The sequence below is a fragment of the Orcinus orca genome, chromosome 13 (genome assembly GCF_937001465.1).
Source record: "Orcinus orca chromosome 13, mOrcOrc1.1, whole genome shotgun sequence".
NCBI lineage: Eukaryota > Metazoa > Chordata > Mammalia > Artiodactyla > Delphinidae > Orcinus > Orcinus orca.
The window spans coordinates 32,630,499-32,645,499 of NC_064571.1; the positions used below are offsets into that span (position 1 = coordinate 32,630,499).

General features: G+C 37.4%; 1 protein-coding gene across 3 annotated transcripts in view; it reads right to left on the minus strand.

Annotated features, from left to right (window-relative positions):
- Nucleotides 1-967: 967 nt before the first annotated feature.
- The window catches only part of GMCL1 (germ cell-less 1, spermatogenesis associated), a 45,689-nt gene continuing 31,655 nt past the window's right edge, over nt 968-15,001 (minus strand). The window contains exons 12-14 of one of the 3 annotated variants that reach the window (XM_004277028.3): nt 11,054-11,199; nt 8,855-8,942; nt 968-2,370 (exon numbers count right to left, since the gene is read on the minus strand). In XM_004277028.3, the coding sequence (XP_004277076.1) occupies nt 2,242-2,370; nt 8,855-8,942; nt 11,054-11,199 (363 nt within the window). In that variant the 3' untranslated portion in view covers nt 968-2,241. The remainder of the gene's footprint in view (nt 2,371-8,854; nt 8,943-11,053; nt 11,200-15,001) is intronic. The other 2 variants (XM_033400431.2, XM_033400430.2) reach the window with 2 other exon arrangements.

Below are 15,001 nucleotides of genomic sequence, written 5' to 3' on the forward strand. Positions count from 1 at the left end.
CTACCTTGCTAAGGTTCAAGCCAAATTTATTTAAGAAAAAAAAAGGAAAGGTACACTCATATCTCTCTTTAATAATTTAGCATGGAACTCTAGAACATTTTCTCTTAAGGACCTCTTCTTTACTGATAGCCAAGTAAAAATAATTATTAGTGGGTAAATATTGTTTTCTAGCCCTTGCAGCTTAAAAAAAGACTTGGCAAAGGTTATAAGGCAAAAGCTGACAAACACCTTCATATATAATAGTTTATATGATACTTCAGCTGACACTTTTAATACTTTATTGAAAATATTCCAATTATAAAGAATGAAAAGTATGCAAACATTAAAGTATTTGGTAAGAAAACAAAAGCAGATCTTTACTATCAATGTGAAGTACTAGCTGACAATTACCAGTTTCTCCAATGAGAACACAACCTACTTATGACTGAACAAATATTTATTTTATCTGTGAATGACATAAGCAATTTGGCCAGGAAACAAAGAATGGACAGGAACCATATGTAATTCCAATTTGATTAATTCATATAAGTGAAATGAAATAATTTTACTCACTAATATACTCAAATTGTAAGTATCTTTACTCCCAAGATTTGGAAAAATTCAATTATTCAAAGAATTCAATTTGGTATTTATTTATATTTTTTAATATGTAAGGGTGAGGAACCTCTGATGTTACCATAGATAGGAAAAAAACAAAAGCATCTCATGGAAGAGATATATAGTTATAGCCAAATACAAAAACAAGAAATGAAGCCTCAATACAGCCAAATTATTGGATATTTTACTACAGTTCTAGGGGTAGAGATAGGGAAGGCATTTAAAAGCTTCCTTTAAATTTACCGTGAGGATGAATTTTGAAAGGACAAAAGTGATTTATGAATCTATGGACATATCACTAGGGAAGAAAAACTAGCAATAAATTCTAAAAGTTAAATCTAATTGGAAAAAATCTAACTTGGAAAAAAAATTCTGGTTTCAACTCATTTTTTTATTTTGGTCATTTTATATAATAGCTGATTCTTTTTTCCAAATGAGTATTTATTTGTACAGATACACAAAAGTAATTCCCATTTTTCTTAAAACATACTAAAAATATACATTAACCACAAAAAGTACTCACTTTGACTGGAAAGACAATGAGCATGGCTATTTTCAAAACAGCAGTAAACACAAGAAACCAACATATATAAATCATGACAAATGTACATCTCATTTTTGACAAAAATAAGTTCTATTTGTATATTAATGTTTTATTATCAGCTTCTATATGATATCCTCCGACCTTATTTACATTTACTATGAGATTTCTAATAGCATGTGTAACTCAAAGGCACTCAATTCAGAGGTTATAAAGTCCTGAGCTTAAGTAGGAAATAGGATTCCCAATTTAAAAAATTTGAACATAAATAAAAAGATCACAGAATATGAGAATGTTTAAAGTGTAATATTTGGTACATAAATAATCTGTGACCTAATAATAGAGTTGTACAGAATGTCAAAGAAAAGACCATGTAAGGCAAAGGAATATCCTCAGAATCCAACTGATTTTCTCCCCCATCCAAGTTCATTTGAAAGTCTGAACCTGATCTTTTTGTTGTTAAAGTCTTAGTAAAGCTAAATATCAATAAAAAGCAAAATAAAATAGCATGAAAATGTTTAAGTTAAAGAAAAAGTTCCTCAGTCTTCAAAACCATGAAAAAAAATTTAATGATTAAAAACATATATAGATTGGAAGAATATTCGACTAGGAGGAGGAATCATAAAGAGCAGTTGAAAAAATTAAAGGACAGCTTTAAACACACCAACTGAAACAGCATTTATAATTGGCCAAATTATTCCTTTAGCATTCTTTTAGCCAAATAAAAATAAAACTTACAGATGGATAATCGAGGTTCACTAACATTAGGTAGGATCAAAGTTCAAGCTAAAAATTAACTCTATATTTGGTTGCAGAGAAATGTGAAATTTACCTACGGCAATTTTCTACTGATGCCAAATTAAAAAGCATGAGTCGACATCTTTATAACAAACGGTTTGACAGATATTTTCTCGGCTTTAAAATGTTTTTTTAAATATGCATAGAAATATAATGAGGATAAGAATAGTCTTCTGTATTATCTGAACAGTTCATAAGGCCTTTGTCACTGTTAGTCACCTTAGATGTGAATATCTGCAGGGCCATTAAATTAAATCTGGCCAAAAAAGTTTACAAAGTGCTACTGTTTCCAGCTGATGAGATCCTCAGTTTTCTGGATTTTCTGGATGGTGATTATTTTCAGTTCTTTTTTCTGGCGATATATACAGGAAGTTACAGCAGATATATAAAGGGAAGATCAGAAGCCTGCTGTCCAAGTTCATCACTACTTGTTCCTATAAAACAAATTTGTTGCTTTAATAATAATAGTAATATTATCAAAATAAAACAGAGAACCAAACTATTGAATTGAGTAAACTGAAGGTTAGTATGGTGGTTAAAAGTATGCATCTGGAGTCTGAGAGTCACTGCTCAAATCTCAAAACTCCCACCCACTAGCTGTGTGACCTTTGGCAAGTCACTGACCTTATCTACTACAACTTCCTTACTGTAAAAGGGGACAATAAGAATACCTACCTCATATGATTACACTGAGGATTAAATGAGACAATGCACATAGAGGGCTCACAAAGCCAGCTATATATTAAGTAATAAATAACGGTAGTAATTTTCATTACTGAAAAATTTCTAATCAAGTAACTACATATTTTATGAACAGATACAGTGCACAAATACACACACTTCTCATTTGGCTTCAACGTCTGATGGTCTTTATGTATAGCAAATACTTGGGATGAAGGTGGGGAGTCATTATTATCACCAATAAGCATGGTTCCCACTCTTGTCTAAGATTTCCCACTGTCTCTAATGCAAACACGTTATCTGTCTCTTGGAACCTAAAATACATTATCACGTAAAATCAGTTTCAGGTTCAGTTACATGAATACACATGAGAATGACCTGAAATTCCACAGAGACAGGAGTTGATACTACACCTGAGAGTGACGAATGGAACCCTCACTCACTCAATGCTACAGATCTCTGGAACCCTTTACCAGCAGTATTTGGTGAACAGAATAAATCCTCAGAATATAAGCCGTAGCACTGACATGAGAACTCCTACTTTTTAAATACTTGGATACTGAAATAATATGCATTAGTTTCACCTTTATACATTTTGGAGAATATACTATTAAAATACTGTTTAAATCTAGAATTTAAAATTTTTAACTGAAGCATGTGCTCCTGCAATGAAGAGGGACTAAAACTGCAACATTTGAGTGAGTGACAAAGGCTCAACTGGACACAGCTTGTGTTGGGGGAGCAGCAAGATAAATTTGGATAAAGAAGGTAGGGAATAGAAATGTGACACACACACACACACACACACACACACACAATCTCTATGTTCTCCAAAATGGGCAAAGTGGTGTTTTGTTTTTTTTTTAAGTTAGTGAACAAAATGGATACGATGATAGGTCAGGTGAAGCAATCACCTGGGCTGATGGTGCTAACAGGGTTAAGCAGAGAGCAATTATGTCAAATCATAGTTGATCTTTAGATGCTTGAGTCACCCTGGACTAGTCAACATTTGTAGCAATAACCTGAGTGAAGGCACATGTACTAAGTTTGTTGAGGACATATGCTTTGACGATATGTGTATCTGATGACAAAAGCAAGATTCTCTACCACGACCAAACAAAGACTCCAAGGAAGATTAGCATTCTGGTATCTGAATATAGTTAAGGTTGGTGGGGGAGAGTAGATCAAAGTGCCAACTCTGGGAAAAGAAGGGATCCACGCGGACATCACTTGGGGGCTGAATGGACATACCAATTTCTGAATATTGAACTGTATTAATCCCCATTTCCCCTCCCCAAACTAGACAGATCTAATTCTAGCTTCATCAAACCTTTAACTCCACCTGAGGGCTCAATTTACACCTACATTTGCATTGAAGCATCTTTATAGAAAAGCTCCATTTTCCTTCTTCCACTATGCAGTGGAAGCAGTGAAGTCTACACATCACAGCATCAGAGTGGTGGTATCTTCCTGGGTTTTCATCTCTGTTTCCAGACGGTTATTTCTATCTTCTCTGCTTTTCTGAGGCTCATGCTACTTACCTGTACTATAGCTCTATTACTGCCCTACATTCTATTTATAGGTCTAAATTCCAGGATCCATACATCCAATTCCCTACTAGAAATCTTCACTTAGACATAAAGCAGCTCAAATTCAAATCATCAGCTACTGAATACTACCTATTCTTTCCTTTCTTTCTGTGCCATCTATACTTTCACCCTTGCAATTGGCTTTGATTCCCCATCCCAGCTCTTACATGTCTCACCAGGTTACTCTTTTTGCCCACCCCTTAAAGACCAGTGTTCCCTAGGTTTCCCTCCTGTCATATTCTTGACATATTTTCCTGTAGCTTATCTCATCCAATCATTATTTCTAGCCCAGGCGTTGCTTATAAACTCCAGACCCATTTATCCACTGGTCTATCAAATTCTCACCTCAATGCCTTCAAATTAAATATGCTTTAAACTGAATTCATCATCTCTTCACCCTCACTTTAAGTCATGTTCATTTTCCTTCCTATAATTCAAATATCGGTAATTATAGAACGGATTATTATTACCACTATAATTAAGTTGCCCAAGTCACAAAACCAGGTACTATCTTTGACTTCTTTGTCCTCACCCTCACACATACTTAAGCACCAAATTTTATCAATTGCACCCCTTTATTTCTAGAACCCATCAACATTTCTTCATCTTCATTGCTACCTTCCATAAGGTTCTCACCATTTCTGATCTGGATTATAGCAATAGCTTCTAAATTGTCTTCTGCCACTATCATGTTTCTAGTCCTTCTTACACATTTCTGAGAGATCCTTCTATAGTGCAAGGATTAAAGTTAGCATAGTCCTGTAAGAGGGATAGTTTTAAAATAAATATATAAAAATCACTAGCTTTCCTATAGTCATCAAAAACTATTTATAAAGGATTCATTTCATGTTAGTAATTAAAATATAAAATACCTAGCATTATACTTCCAGGAAACATATAAGAATAAATACGGGGAAAACTAAATTTTAGAGATGTAAGGGAAGACCTGATTAAATGTAGAAAATACCATATTCCAGAAGGGAAGATATCAATTTCTCACAAATTACTTTATATTTAACAGTATATAGCAAAACCCTCATAGGATTTTTTGAGAGGAAACTGGACAAAATGATTCTATACCCCATACAGAAGAATAATCATGCACAAAGAACCCAGGGATTTTTGAAAAGAGAAGGGTGAAGGTGAATTTGCATTACTGGTAATAAAATTCTTTTTAAATTGAGTCTAATTAAAACAAAGCATTATTGTCTCCACAATAAAATCAGTAAAACAGAAATCTCAGAAATGAAACCAAGTATATAAGGCCTTACAGTATATGATAAAAATGGCATTTCAAACACATTGACACATCTGATACACTTTAGATGTATCAAAATACTCCAATGAAAAAATAAAAGGAATAGGAAAAAAACCCAGATGACTATATAATCCCAGTTAGAAGGCCTAAATAGCACATCGAAAGAAGAACTCATTAAAGGAAGAGATTGATAGACTGTTTCATGAAGGGTGAAAGATAAATTACAAAAATGGAAAAAGTATAGCATATCACAAAGTTATTATTCTTAATATATAAAAGGTGTTAAAATTAACAAGAAAACAAACACCTTAATTAAAAAAACAAACTGTCAATTTACACAATATGTTCAATAAGTAAAAAAAAATATCAGAAACCAAACAAATGAAAACTAAAATAAATGATTTGTTTCCACTTATTATATTGGGAGAAGGACTAGAAAGAATGATACACTTTGTTGCGTATGCTCTCCTGTACTACTGGAGGGAGTGTAAGTTGACAGTAGTTTTGTAGGGCAATTTGGCCATTAGAAAATATATACACCGGGCTTCCCTGGTGGCGCAGTGGTTGAGAGTCCGCCTGCCGATGCACGGGACACAGGTTCGTGCCCCGGTCCGGGAAGATCCCACATGCCGCGGAGCGGCTGGGCCCGTGAGCCATGGCCGCTGAGCCTGGGCTCCGCAACGGGAGAGGCCACAACAGTGAGAGGCCCGCGTACCGCAAAAAAAACAGAAAAAAAAAAAAAAAGAAAATATATACACCATTTATTTGACAAGAACTCCACTTTGTGGAATTCATCTTCTAAAAAATCAGAAAAACATATAAAGATACATGTACATTTTTTATAATAATGAAAAAGAATCAACTTTATCCAAAAAAGCATTATTTAAATTATGGTATATCTAAAATAAGTCTTATGCAGTTATAAAAATGATGTTGTGGATATATATTGACAAGAAAAGCTATCTATATACAACAAAGTGGAAAAAGAGCAGGCTACAACATAGTTAACAGTAAGATAAAATTTTGGAAAAAAGATATAGGCGATGAAAAAAATATCAGCGGTGTCATCTCTCAGTGGACTATGTATGATTTTTTTTCTGCTTATTTTTATTTTCTATTTTTCTATAACAAACGTCTATAAGCTACATAAAACACATATGCAACCCCCCAACTAAAATCCTTCCATAGCTCTCTAACAGAGCTCAGGAAAAAGTCCAAACTCCATCCATAGCCCATCATGCCCTGGCTCTACACCTACTGAACCCTTCCTCTTCCAAACCTCTCCATTCCTTGAATGACCCATGTGCTGCCTTGCCTCTATCTTTTTAAATTTATTTATTTATTTAATTTTGGCTGCGTTGGGTCTTCGTTGCTGCGCGTGGGCTTTCTCTAGTTGCAGTGAGTGGGAGCTAATCTTCGTTGAGGTGCAGGGGCTTCTCATTGAGGTGGCTTCTCTTGTTGCGGAGCACAGGGTCTAGGCGCATGGGCTTCAGTAGTTGTGGCACGTGGGCTTAGTTGCTCCATGGCATGTGGGATCTTCCTGGACCAGGGCTTGAACCCGTGTCCCCTGCATTGGCAGGTGGATTCTTAACCACTGCGCCACTAGGGAAGCCCCCTTGCCTCTATCTTACTCATCATCTGAGGCTTGGTTCAGGTATCCATTCACTTTTCAACTTGTCCAGAAGAGGTTTTCCCTGAACTGTGTCTCTGCCCCTCCCCCAATAACCACACCTGTCCCCAACCCCACAGTAAAGGTTAGAGATGTCTCCCTCAACGTTACACACTCTTTGAGCCCATCCCTCTCCTTCTACTTAGCTATATAAGCTCCTCTTTATTTCCTCCACTCCTAGCATAGAACCTAGCATGAAGTAGTAGGGACACAAATGTTTGCTGAATGAACAAATCAAGGAACACTAGGAATACAACTACTATCTTGGCCTGGTGCTTTTTAATTAAGTCTCTGGCTGCTTTGAGCCACGACAATTCTTTTTTTTTTTTTCCAGTATGCGGGCCTCTCACTGTTGTGGCCTCTCCCACTGTGGAGCACAGGCTCTGGACGCGCAGGCTCAGGGGCCATGGCTCACGGGCCCAGCCGCTCCGCGGCATGTGGGATCGTCCCAGACCGGGGCACGAACCCGTGTCCCCTGCATCGGCAGGCGGACTCTCAACCACTGCACCACCAGGGAAGCCCCGACAATGTTTTTTAATGAAGTTCCAAGTTGAAGGTAAACATAGATATTGTCCATGCAGCTCAAGAGGGTGAGAGGGACCAAAAGAGAATTCCAATGGAGGCAGATTTGAATCTTCTTACGTACCTATCCTCTCACTTACACCTACCACACGACAGAGCTCCCTCTCACTAAGAGTTCCAACAATGGTTGAGGAGCCTCTGTAAGAATGCTGTTAAAGGAGTTCTCATACAGGGTAGGTGAGGTCAGAACTATCACTTCAAGGTTCCTTGCAGTGCTAAATTTTGATGTTTTATGAGAGTCTCTTCAGTCTGAGGAAAACTGCTAACTTCTAATAATTTATGTGAACCATAGGCTCCAAACCCTTTATTAAAACAGTATGTCCTTTGGAATGGTGGTTAGCTTTACTAGAAATAAACATCCTTGATTTTTAACAGCTCTCGTTTTACTTTTTGAAACTGGTTTACTTTTTCATCATGACATTTTGAAACTTCTACATGCATGTGATTTATGAAAAAACAAATGGCTTTAGAGATAATTTTGGGAACATTACAGACATCTGTCATTTTAGAAACCTACTGTGCTAGAGGATAATGTTCACTTAATATCTAGGAGCTATGGAGATATACTGGATTGTCTTTAAGATATGTTATTACTGTATAAATAAATGAACACATGGAGAAAACAATTAAGATTCATAACTTTGTGAAGATCATGTTCAGGATGAATAATTATTTCCTTATTGTCAGCTCTGCCCCTCAAATCAAATTGGTTTTCTTTTTTTTTTTTTTTGGTATGCGGGCCTCTCACTGTTGTGGCCTCTCCCCTTGCGGAGCACAGGCTCCGGACGCGCAGGCTCAGTGGCCATGGCTCACGGGCCCAGCTGCTCCGCGGCATGTGGGATCCTCCCGGACCGGGGCACGAACCCGTGTCCCCTGCCATCGGCAGGCGGACCCTCAACCACTGCGTCACCAGGGAAGCCCTGTTTTCTTTTTATTATTATTGTTTTTGGTCTTAGTTACACTTCTGGTAGAATGGAGTAAATTATGCAAAAGTGAACATGGTACTTCCATACTTACCTTCAAAAAATTCTCAAACCAATCTTTAAATCAAACATTAAATCTACTTAAGAATTTTCAAAAGAGGAGTCAAAAGGCAAATACTATAATGAAAAAATTAACAGAAAAGTAATCAAACATACCTGGTCCTTTTCAAGTGTAAGTATTTGATAGCCAGTTGTTCTACTACATATTAGTTTTCCACTACTATCAAAAGAAGCCAAACGTAATCTAGAATTAAAAACACACACACACACAAAAACTAATGATTTTTTAAAGCACATATCAATTTAAATAAGCCCTACCTTACTTTAATAATTACTTTTTTCTTCCATATTCTTTTAATTTTTTAAAATCTTTAAGTCTTTTATTTGTTAAGAATTTAAAGTCTTTTCAAACTATAAACTGATTCCATTTAGATTTACAAGCTTGTGCTATATCTATATCTGAGATATAAAAGCTTGTGCTATATCTATATCTGAGATATAAAAATAATTTATAAGTATGCCTTTAAAAATTAATTAATTAGGTTACAGCAGGTCTTAGTTGCAGCACATGGGCTCCTTAGTTGTGGCATGAGAACTCTCAGTTGCAGCATGCATGCGGGATCTAGTTCCCTGACCAGGGATCGAACCCAGGCCCCTTGCATTGGGAGCATGGAGTCTTAGCCACTGCGCTGCCAGGGAAGTCCCCAAGTATGCCTTTTTTATTGTGATAAAATATACATAAAATTTATCATTTTAACCATTTTTAAATGTATAGTTCTTGGCATTCAACACATTTCACACTGTTCTGTAGTCATCACCTCCATTCATCTCTAGAACCTGTTCTTCTTCCCCAGCTGATACTCCATACCCAGTAAACATGAATTCCCCATTTCCCCTTACCTCAGCCCCTGACAATCACCATCCTACTTTCTGTCTCTATAAACTTGTCTACTGTATGTACCTCATGTAAGTGGAATCATACAGTATTTTTGTTCTTTTGTAACTGGCTTATTTCACTTAGTGTAATGTCTTCAAGTTTCAAGCTGACATGTTATAGCACATGTCAGAATTTCCTCCCATTTTAAGGCTGAATAGTATTCCATTGTAGGTATACATCACATTTTGTTTTTCCGTTCATCTGTCAATACCTGGGTTGCTTCCACCTTTTACCTGTTGTGAATAATGTTGCTATGTGTACAAATATGTTTGAGTCCTTGCTTTCAATTCTCTTGGGTACATAACCAGAAGAGGAATTCCTAGATCATTTTGGTAATTCTATTTAATTTTTTGAGGAGCTGCCACACCATTTTCCACAAACTAAGCACCATTTTACATTCCTACTAGCAATGCACAAGGGTCTAATTCCTCCTCATCTGCACCAACACTTTCGTTTTGTTTTTGATATTAGCCATCCTAACGGGTGTGAGGTGGTATCTCACTGTGGTTTTGATTTGCATTTCCCTTATGATTAGTAATGTTGAACATCTTTTCATGTGCTTATTGGTCATTTGTATATTTTCTTTGGAGAAATGTTTATTTAAGTCCTTTGCCCATTTTTGAATCAGGTTGTTTTTTTGTTGGGGAATGTTAGGAGTTCTCTATATAGTCTTATCAGATATACAGTTAGCAAATATTTTTTCCCATTCCATGGGTTGTTTTTTCACTTTGTTAAGTGTCCTTTGACACACAATTTAATTTTGATGAAGTTCAACTTTTTTTGTGGTTGTTGCTGCCTGTGCTTTGGTATCATACTGAAGAAATCATTGTCAAATTCAATGTCATAAAACTTTTCCCCTGTTTTCTTCCAAGACTTCTTTTATGGTTTTAGCTCTTATGTTTAGGTCTTTGATCCATTTTGAGTTAATTTTTGTGTATGGTATAAGGTAAATATATGACTTTTAAATAATCCGTTCATTAAGCTATTTTCCATTTTGTCAGCATCCTCTCCAGAAAAATATTGCCAGCTCAACTATTAGGCAAAGTTGGACATCTGAAATCCTATAGAAAGTTAAGGAAAATACCAGACATGTTTTCCTCTAAGAATACCTTGTTGTATTTCCAGTTTAGACCTTTTATTTTCTAGGAATAGCAGCAAGGCAACAGCTTCAAGCCCAGTATCAATCCTACACCATTCATATTCCAGCCCATTCTTTCTTCCTGACATACTAGATCTGGGTCTTATAATTTTGATTATTAATACATTTTGTAGGAATGGAGCTTTATCATTTCCTTGCAGTTTCATATATATTGTATCTTACCAAAGTTCTACTATTGTTGGTGTAAATTATGGTTTTATTTCATTTCTTATAGTTCTTTTAGAGTGAGGAAGAGTGGGGTGGGAAAATCTCATCCTACCTAAATGCTATGCTCCTTCGAGGTTGTAAACTGACAGATCCACTACATGGCTGATTCAGTGTATTGCGTTTGAAAATGATGTATCGATTGGTGTAAGTTACAAGCAGGTCAAAGCCGAAGTTAAAACCTGTCCACCGCCAGCAGTACTAAAATACAAAGGAGAAAGATTTACTTCAGTTTATCATATTAGCAAGTCAAAAATAAAAAGTTCAAACTGTCTTTTCTTTTTCTAATTCATTTCAAGTATTTCTGTCTTATGGGTCCCTACTTTTTGTCAGTGCCTTAAGGCTTAGCACACACAATATATCTGTGATATATATACAAGGTTTACCACATAGACATAGTATATATCAAAGCCAGCAAAAGCAGCCTCTATGATCATTATTCCTTCAGGTACTTTCCTAATATCGTCTCTTCATGATCTGTTTCATCAACTCTCCACATTTTATCATAACTAATATGTTAAACTAATTAGTTTATCATAACTAATATGGCTTAGTTGATAGTTATAAGCTATACCACCTCTAAGTAGGTATAGTTTAGGGGACTAGGAGTCTAGATAGAGGTAGTAAGAATCCGCTAAAATTTTTCCTGCTTTAAAAATACTCTGAAATACCTTAAGTGATACCTTGTGTGATCTCTCTTATATGTAAAATCTAAAAAAAAATATGTACTAAAAAAAAAACAAACCCTAAGCTTACTGATACAGAGAACAGCTTGGTGGGTGCCAGAGGCGAGGGGTGGGGAGCAGGAGAAATGAGTGAACTGTTTTTTTTAGTTTAAATAAATTTTAAAAATACCCTAAAATACCTTAAGTAACTAACCAACAGATACACAACTGAGTTATTTTAAATACCATCATGAGGTTCACAAGTTTGTTTATTCTATCACCTAATAGTTAATGAGAGACTATTAAGTAAAGTGGCATTGTATAATGAAGTAAAGTTAGGACTTCAAGTGTTTGGTTGACCCTCTGAATTACAACATTAAATCAAGAGTTCACTGATATTTATTGAGCACATATTTTGTGCCAGGTACTGCTCTAGCCATTAAAGAAATGGCAGTAAAGAAGTTTCTGCCCTAGTAAATGTATATTTTAATACGTGTGTGTTTGTGTGGAGGAGGAGATGAACAACAAACATGAAATGGGATGGAAGAGGACAGAATAGAATGCCAGGAGGGAGTGACAGGGTAGGGGAGGTGGGCTGGCAGCTGGGGAGCCTGTTGGTTCAGGCAGGTGGTCAGGGAACATCTCTCTAAGGAGGTGCTATGAGACTAGAGTCCTGAGTCAACTAAGGAGTGGACTGGGTAGCTATCTGGGGAAAAGTGACTTAGACAAAGAAAACAAGTACAAAGTTCTGGAGGTAAAAACATGCTTGGCATATCTGAGGAACAGCAAAAAGGCTACGTGGCTAGGGCAATAACTGAGGGGGACGGAGGCTGGAGATTACTTCAGAGAGTCAGTCAGGGGCCAGAAAACATATGGCCTAGAGTCCACAGTAGGAAAGAGTTTGGATTTCTTCTAATTGTGGTAAGAGGCTAACAGAAAACTTTAGGGAAGGATGTAACATGATCTAACTTGCATTTTAAAAAGATGATTTTGGCTGCTCTGTGGAAAACAGAATGTATAAGAACAAGAGTAAAATCAGGGAGAGCAGTTATGAAGCTACAACAGTCCAGGCAAGAGATAATGGTGGCTTGGACTTGGGTCGTAGTGGTAGATGTGGTAAGAATATATTTGGGGGACTTCCCTGGTGGCACAGTGGTTAAGAATCCACCTGCCAATGCAGGGGACATGGGTTAGATCCCTGGTCCAGGAAGATCCCACATGCTGCAGAGCAACTAAGCCCGAGCGCCATAATTACTGAGCCTGTGCTCCCATGTGCCACAACTACTGAGCCCGTGCGCCACGACTACTGAAGCCCATGCACCTATAGCCTGTGCTCCGCAACTAGAGAAGCTACTGCAATGAGAATCCCGTGCACCGCAAGGAAGAGCAGCCCCCGCTCGCCACAACTAGAGAAAGCCCATGCATGGCAACGAAGACTCAATGCAGCCAAAAAAAAAAAAATTATATATATATATATATATATATATATATATATATATATATATATTTGGAAGATATATATTCAAAGGAACTTCTTATGGACAACAGATATGGAACAAAAGGAAGAAGAACCTGAAGTGTGGAGCTTATGCAGTGGATGAACAGAGGGGTTATCTATGGGCTGGAGAATACTTGGGAAGGAGGAGTTTGGGAATGAAAATCAAAGAGTTCAGCTGGAACCATTATATTTGAGAGGCTATTAGAATTCTAAGAAAGATGTCAAGTGAGTAGCTGGATACAGGAGTTAGGAATTGGTGTAAAGTCATGGGACTATAAGAGATCACTTAGGAGTCAGCATAGAGAGTACAGATATGGAAGAAGTCCAAGTACTGAGCCTCCAGTCACACCAACATTTGTTGAGAAAGAGAAGGATCTAGCAAAGACTTAGAGGGAGCAGCCAACGAAGCAGGAGGAAAACCAGCACAGTATGCTGTCCTGGAAGTCAAATGGAGAAAATCTCCGTGGAGTGAGTGAAGAACTCACTTGTTGCCAAGAACTTTCGGAAGACTAAAAACTACTCGACTTGGTAATGTAGGAATCACTGGTGACAATGGCACAGCGTTTCACTTGACTTTACTGGAGTAAATGAATTGGAGTGGATACAGGCAACTTTTTTCAATGAATTTTGCTTAAAAAGGGTGCAGAGAAATGGAGTGGAAGCTAGAGGGGAATGTGAGTCAGGGAATGGTTTAAGATGGGGGATGCTGTAGCATGTTAATATGCTAAATGAGAATGATACAGAAGAGAAAAACTGATGATGCAGGAGAGCGAGGTGATGACTGTAGGAGCAAACTTTTTGAACAAGTGAGAAGGGATGGGGTCCATTATAAGAGGAGGTGGACTAGGATAGAAGCAGACAGTTCATCCATTCTAGTAAAAGGAAAAGCACAGCACACGGCTGCAGATGCAAGGAGACTGGTAGTATTGTTGGTAGGAGGATGCACAGATTCTCTTCCTACTGCTTTTATTTTCTGAATAAAGAAAGAAGCAAGGCCAATGGAAAGAATAAGGGTGGTAGCATTGCCCTTTTGAGAAGGTATGAGTTACTCCAGGAGTAGGAGGATAAATTCACTAGGGAAATGTAGGAGGATCACCATTTAGCACTAAAAACCTGCTTGAAGTTTACAGTTACAACATTCAAGTGAAACCTGCTGGGGTTTGTATGGTGTTTTTCTTTAGTCACATTCATTTGTATGGAAGCAGGCATGGAATGCATGGAAAGGTGGGATTTAACAAGAACTGGGGTTTAGCCTGGTGAATTTGACTGAGTGAAAAAGGGAAAAAGGAAGTTAAGAGTATAAGCCAGGGACCAATTTTTTTTTCACCTTGTATATTGTTTTTAATTAATTGTTACCTACAAAAGTTCCCAGCCTTAATTTTGCTCAATAACTTTTTAAAAATAAATTTATGTATTTATTTATTTATTTTATGGCTGCAATGGGTCTTCGTTGCTGCGCACCAGCTTTCTCTAGTTGTGGCAAGCAGGGACTACTCTTCGCTGCAGTGCGCGGGCTTCTCACTGCGGTGGCTTCTCTTGTTGCGGAGCACGGGCTCTAGGTGCACGGGCTTCAGTAGTTGTGGCATGTGCAGGCTCAGTAGTTGTGGTTCACAGGCTCTAGAGCACAGGCTCAGTAGTTGTGGTGCACGGGCTTAGTTGCACTGTGGTGTGTGGGATCTTCCCGGACCAGGGCTCGAACCCATGTCCCCTGCATTGGTAGGTGGATTCTTAACCACTGTGCCATCAGGGAAGCCCTGGTCAGTAACTTTTTAAAGTTAATTTTTATTGGAGTATAGTTGCTTTACAGTGTTGTGTTGGTTTCTACCGCACAGCAAAGTGA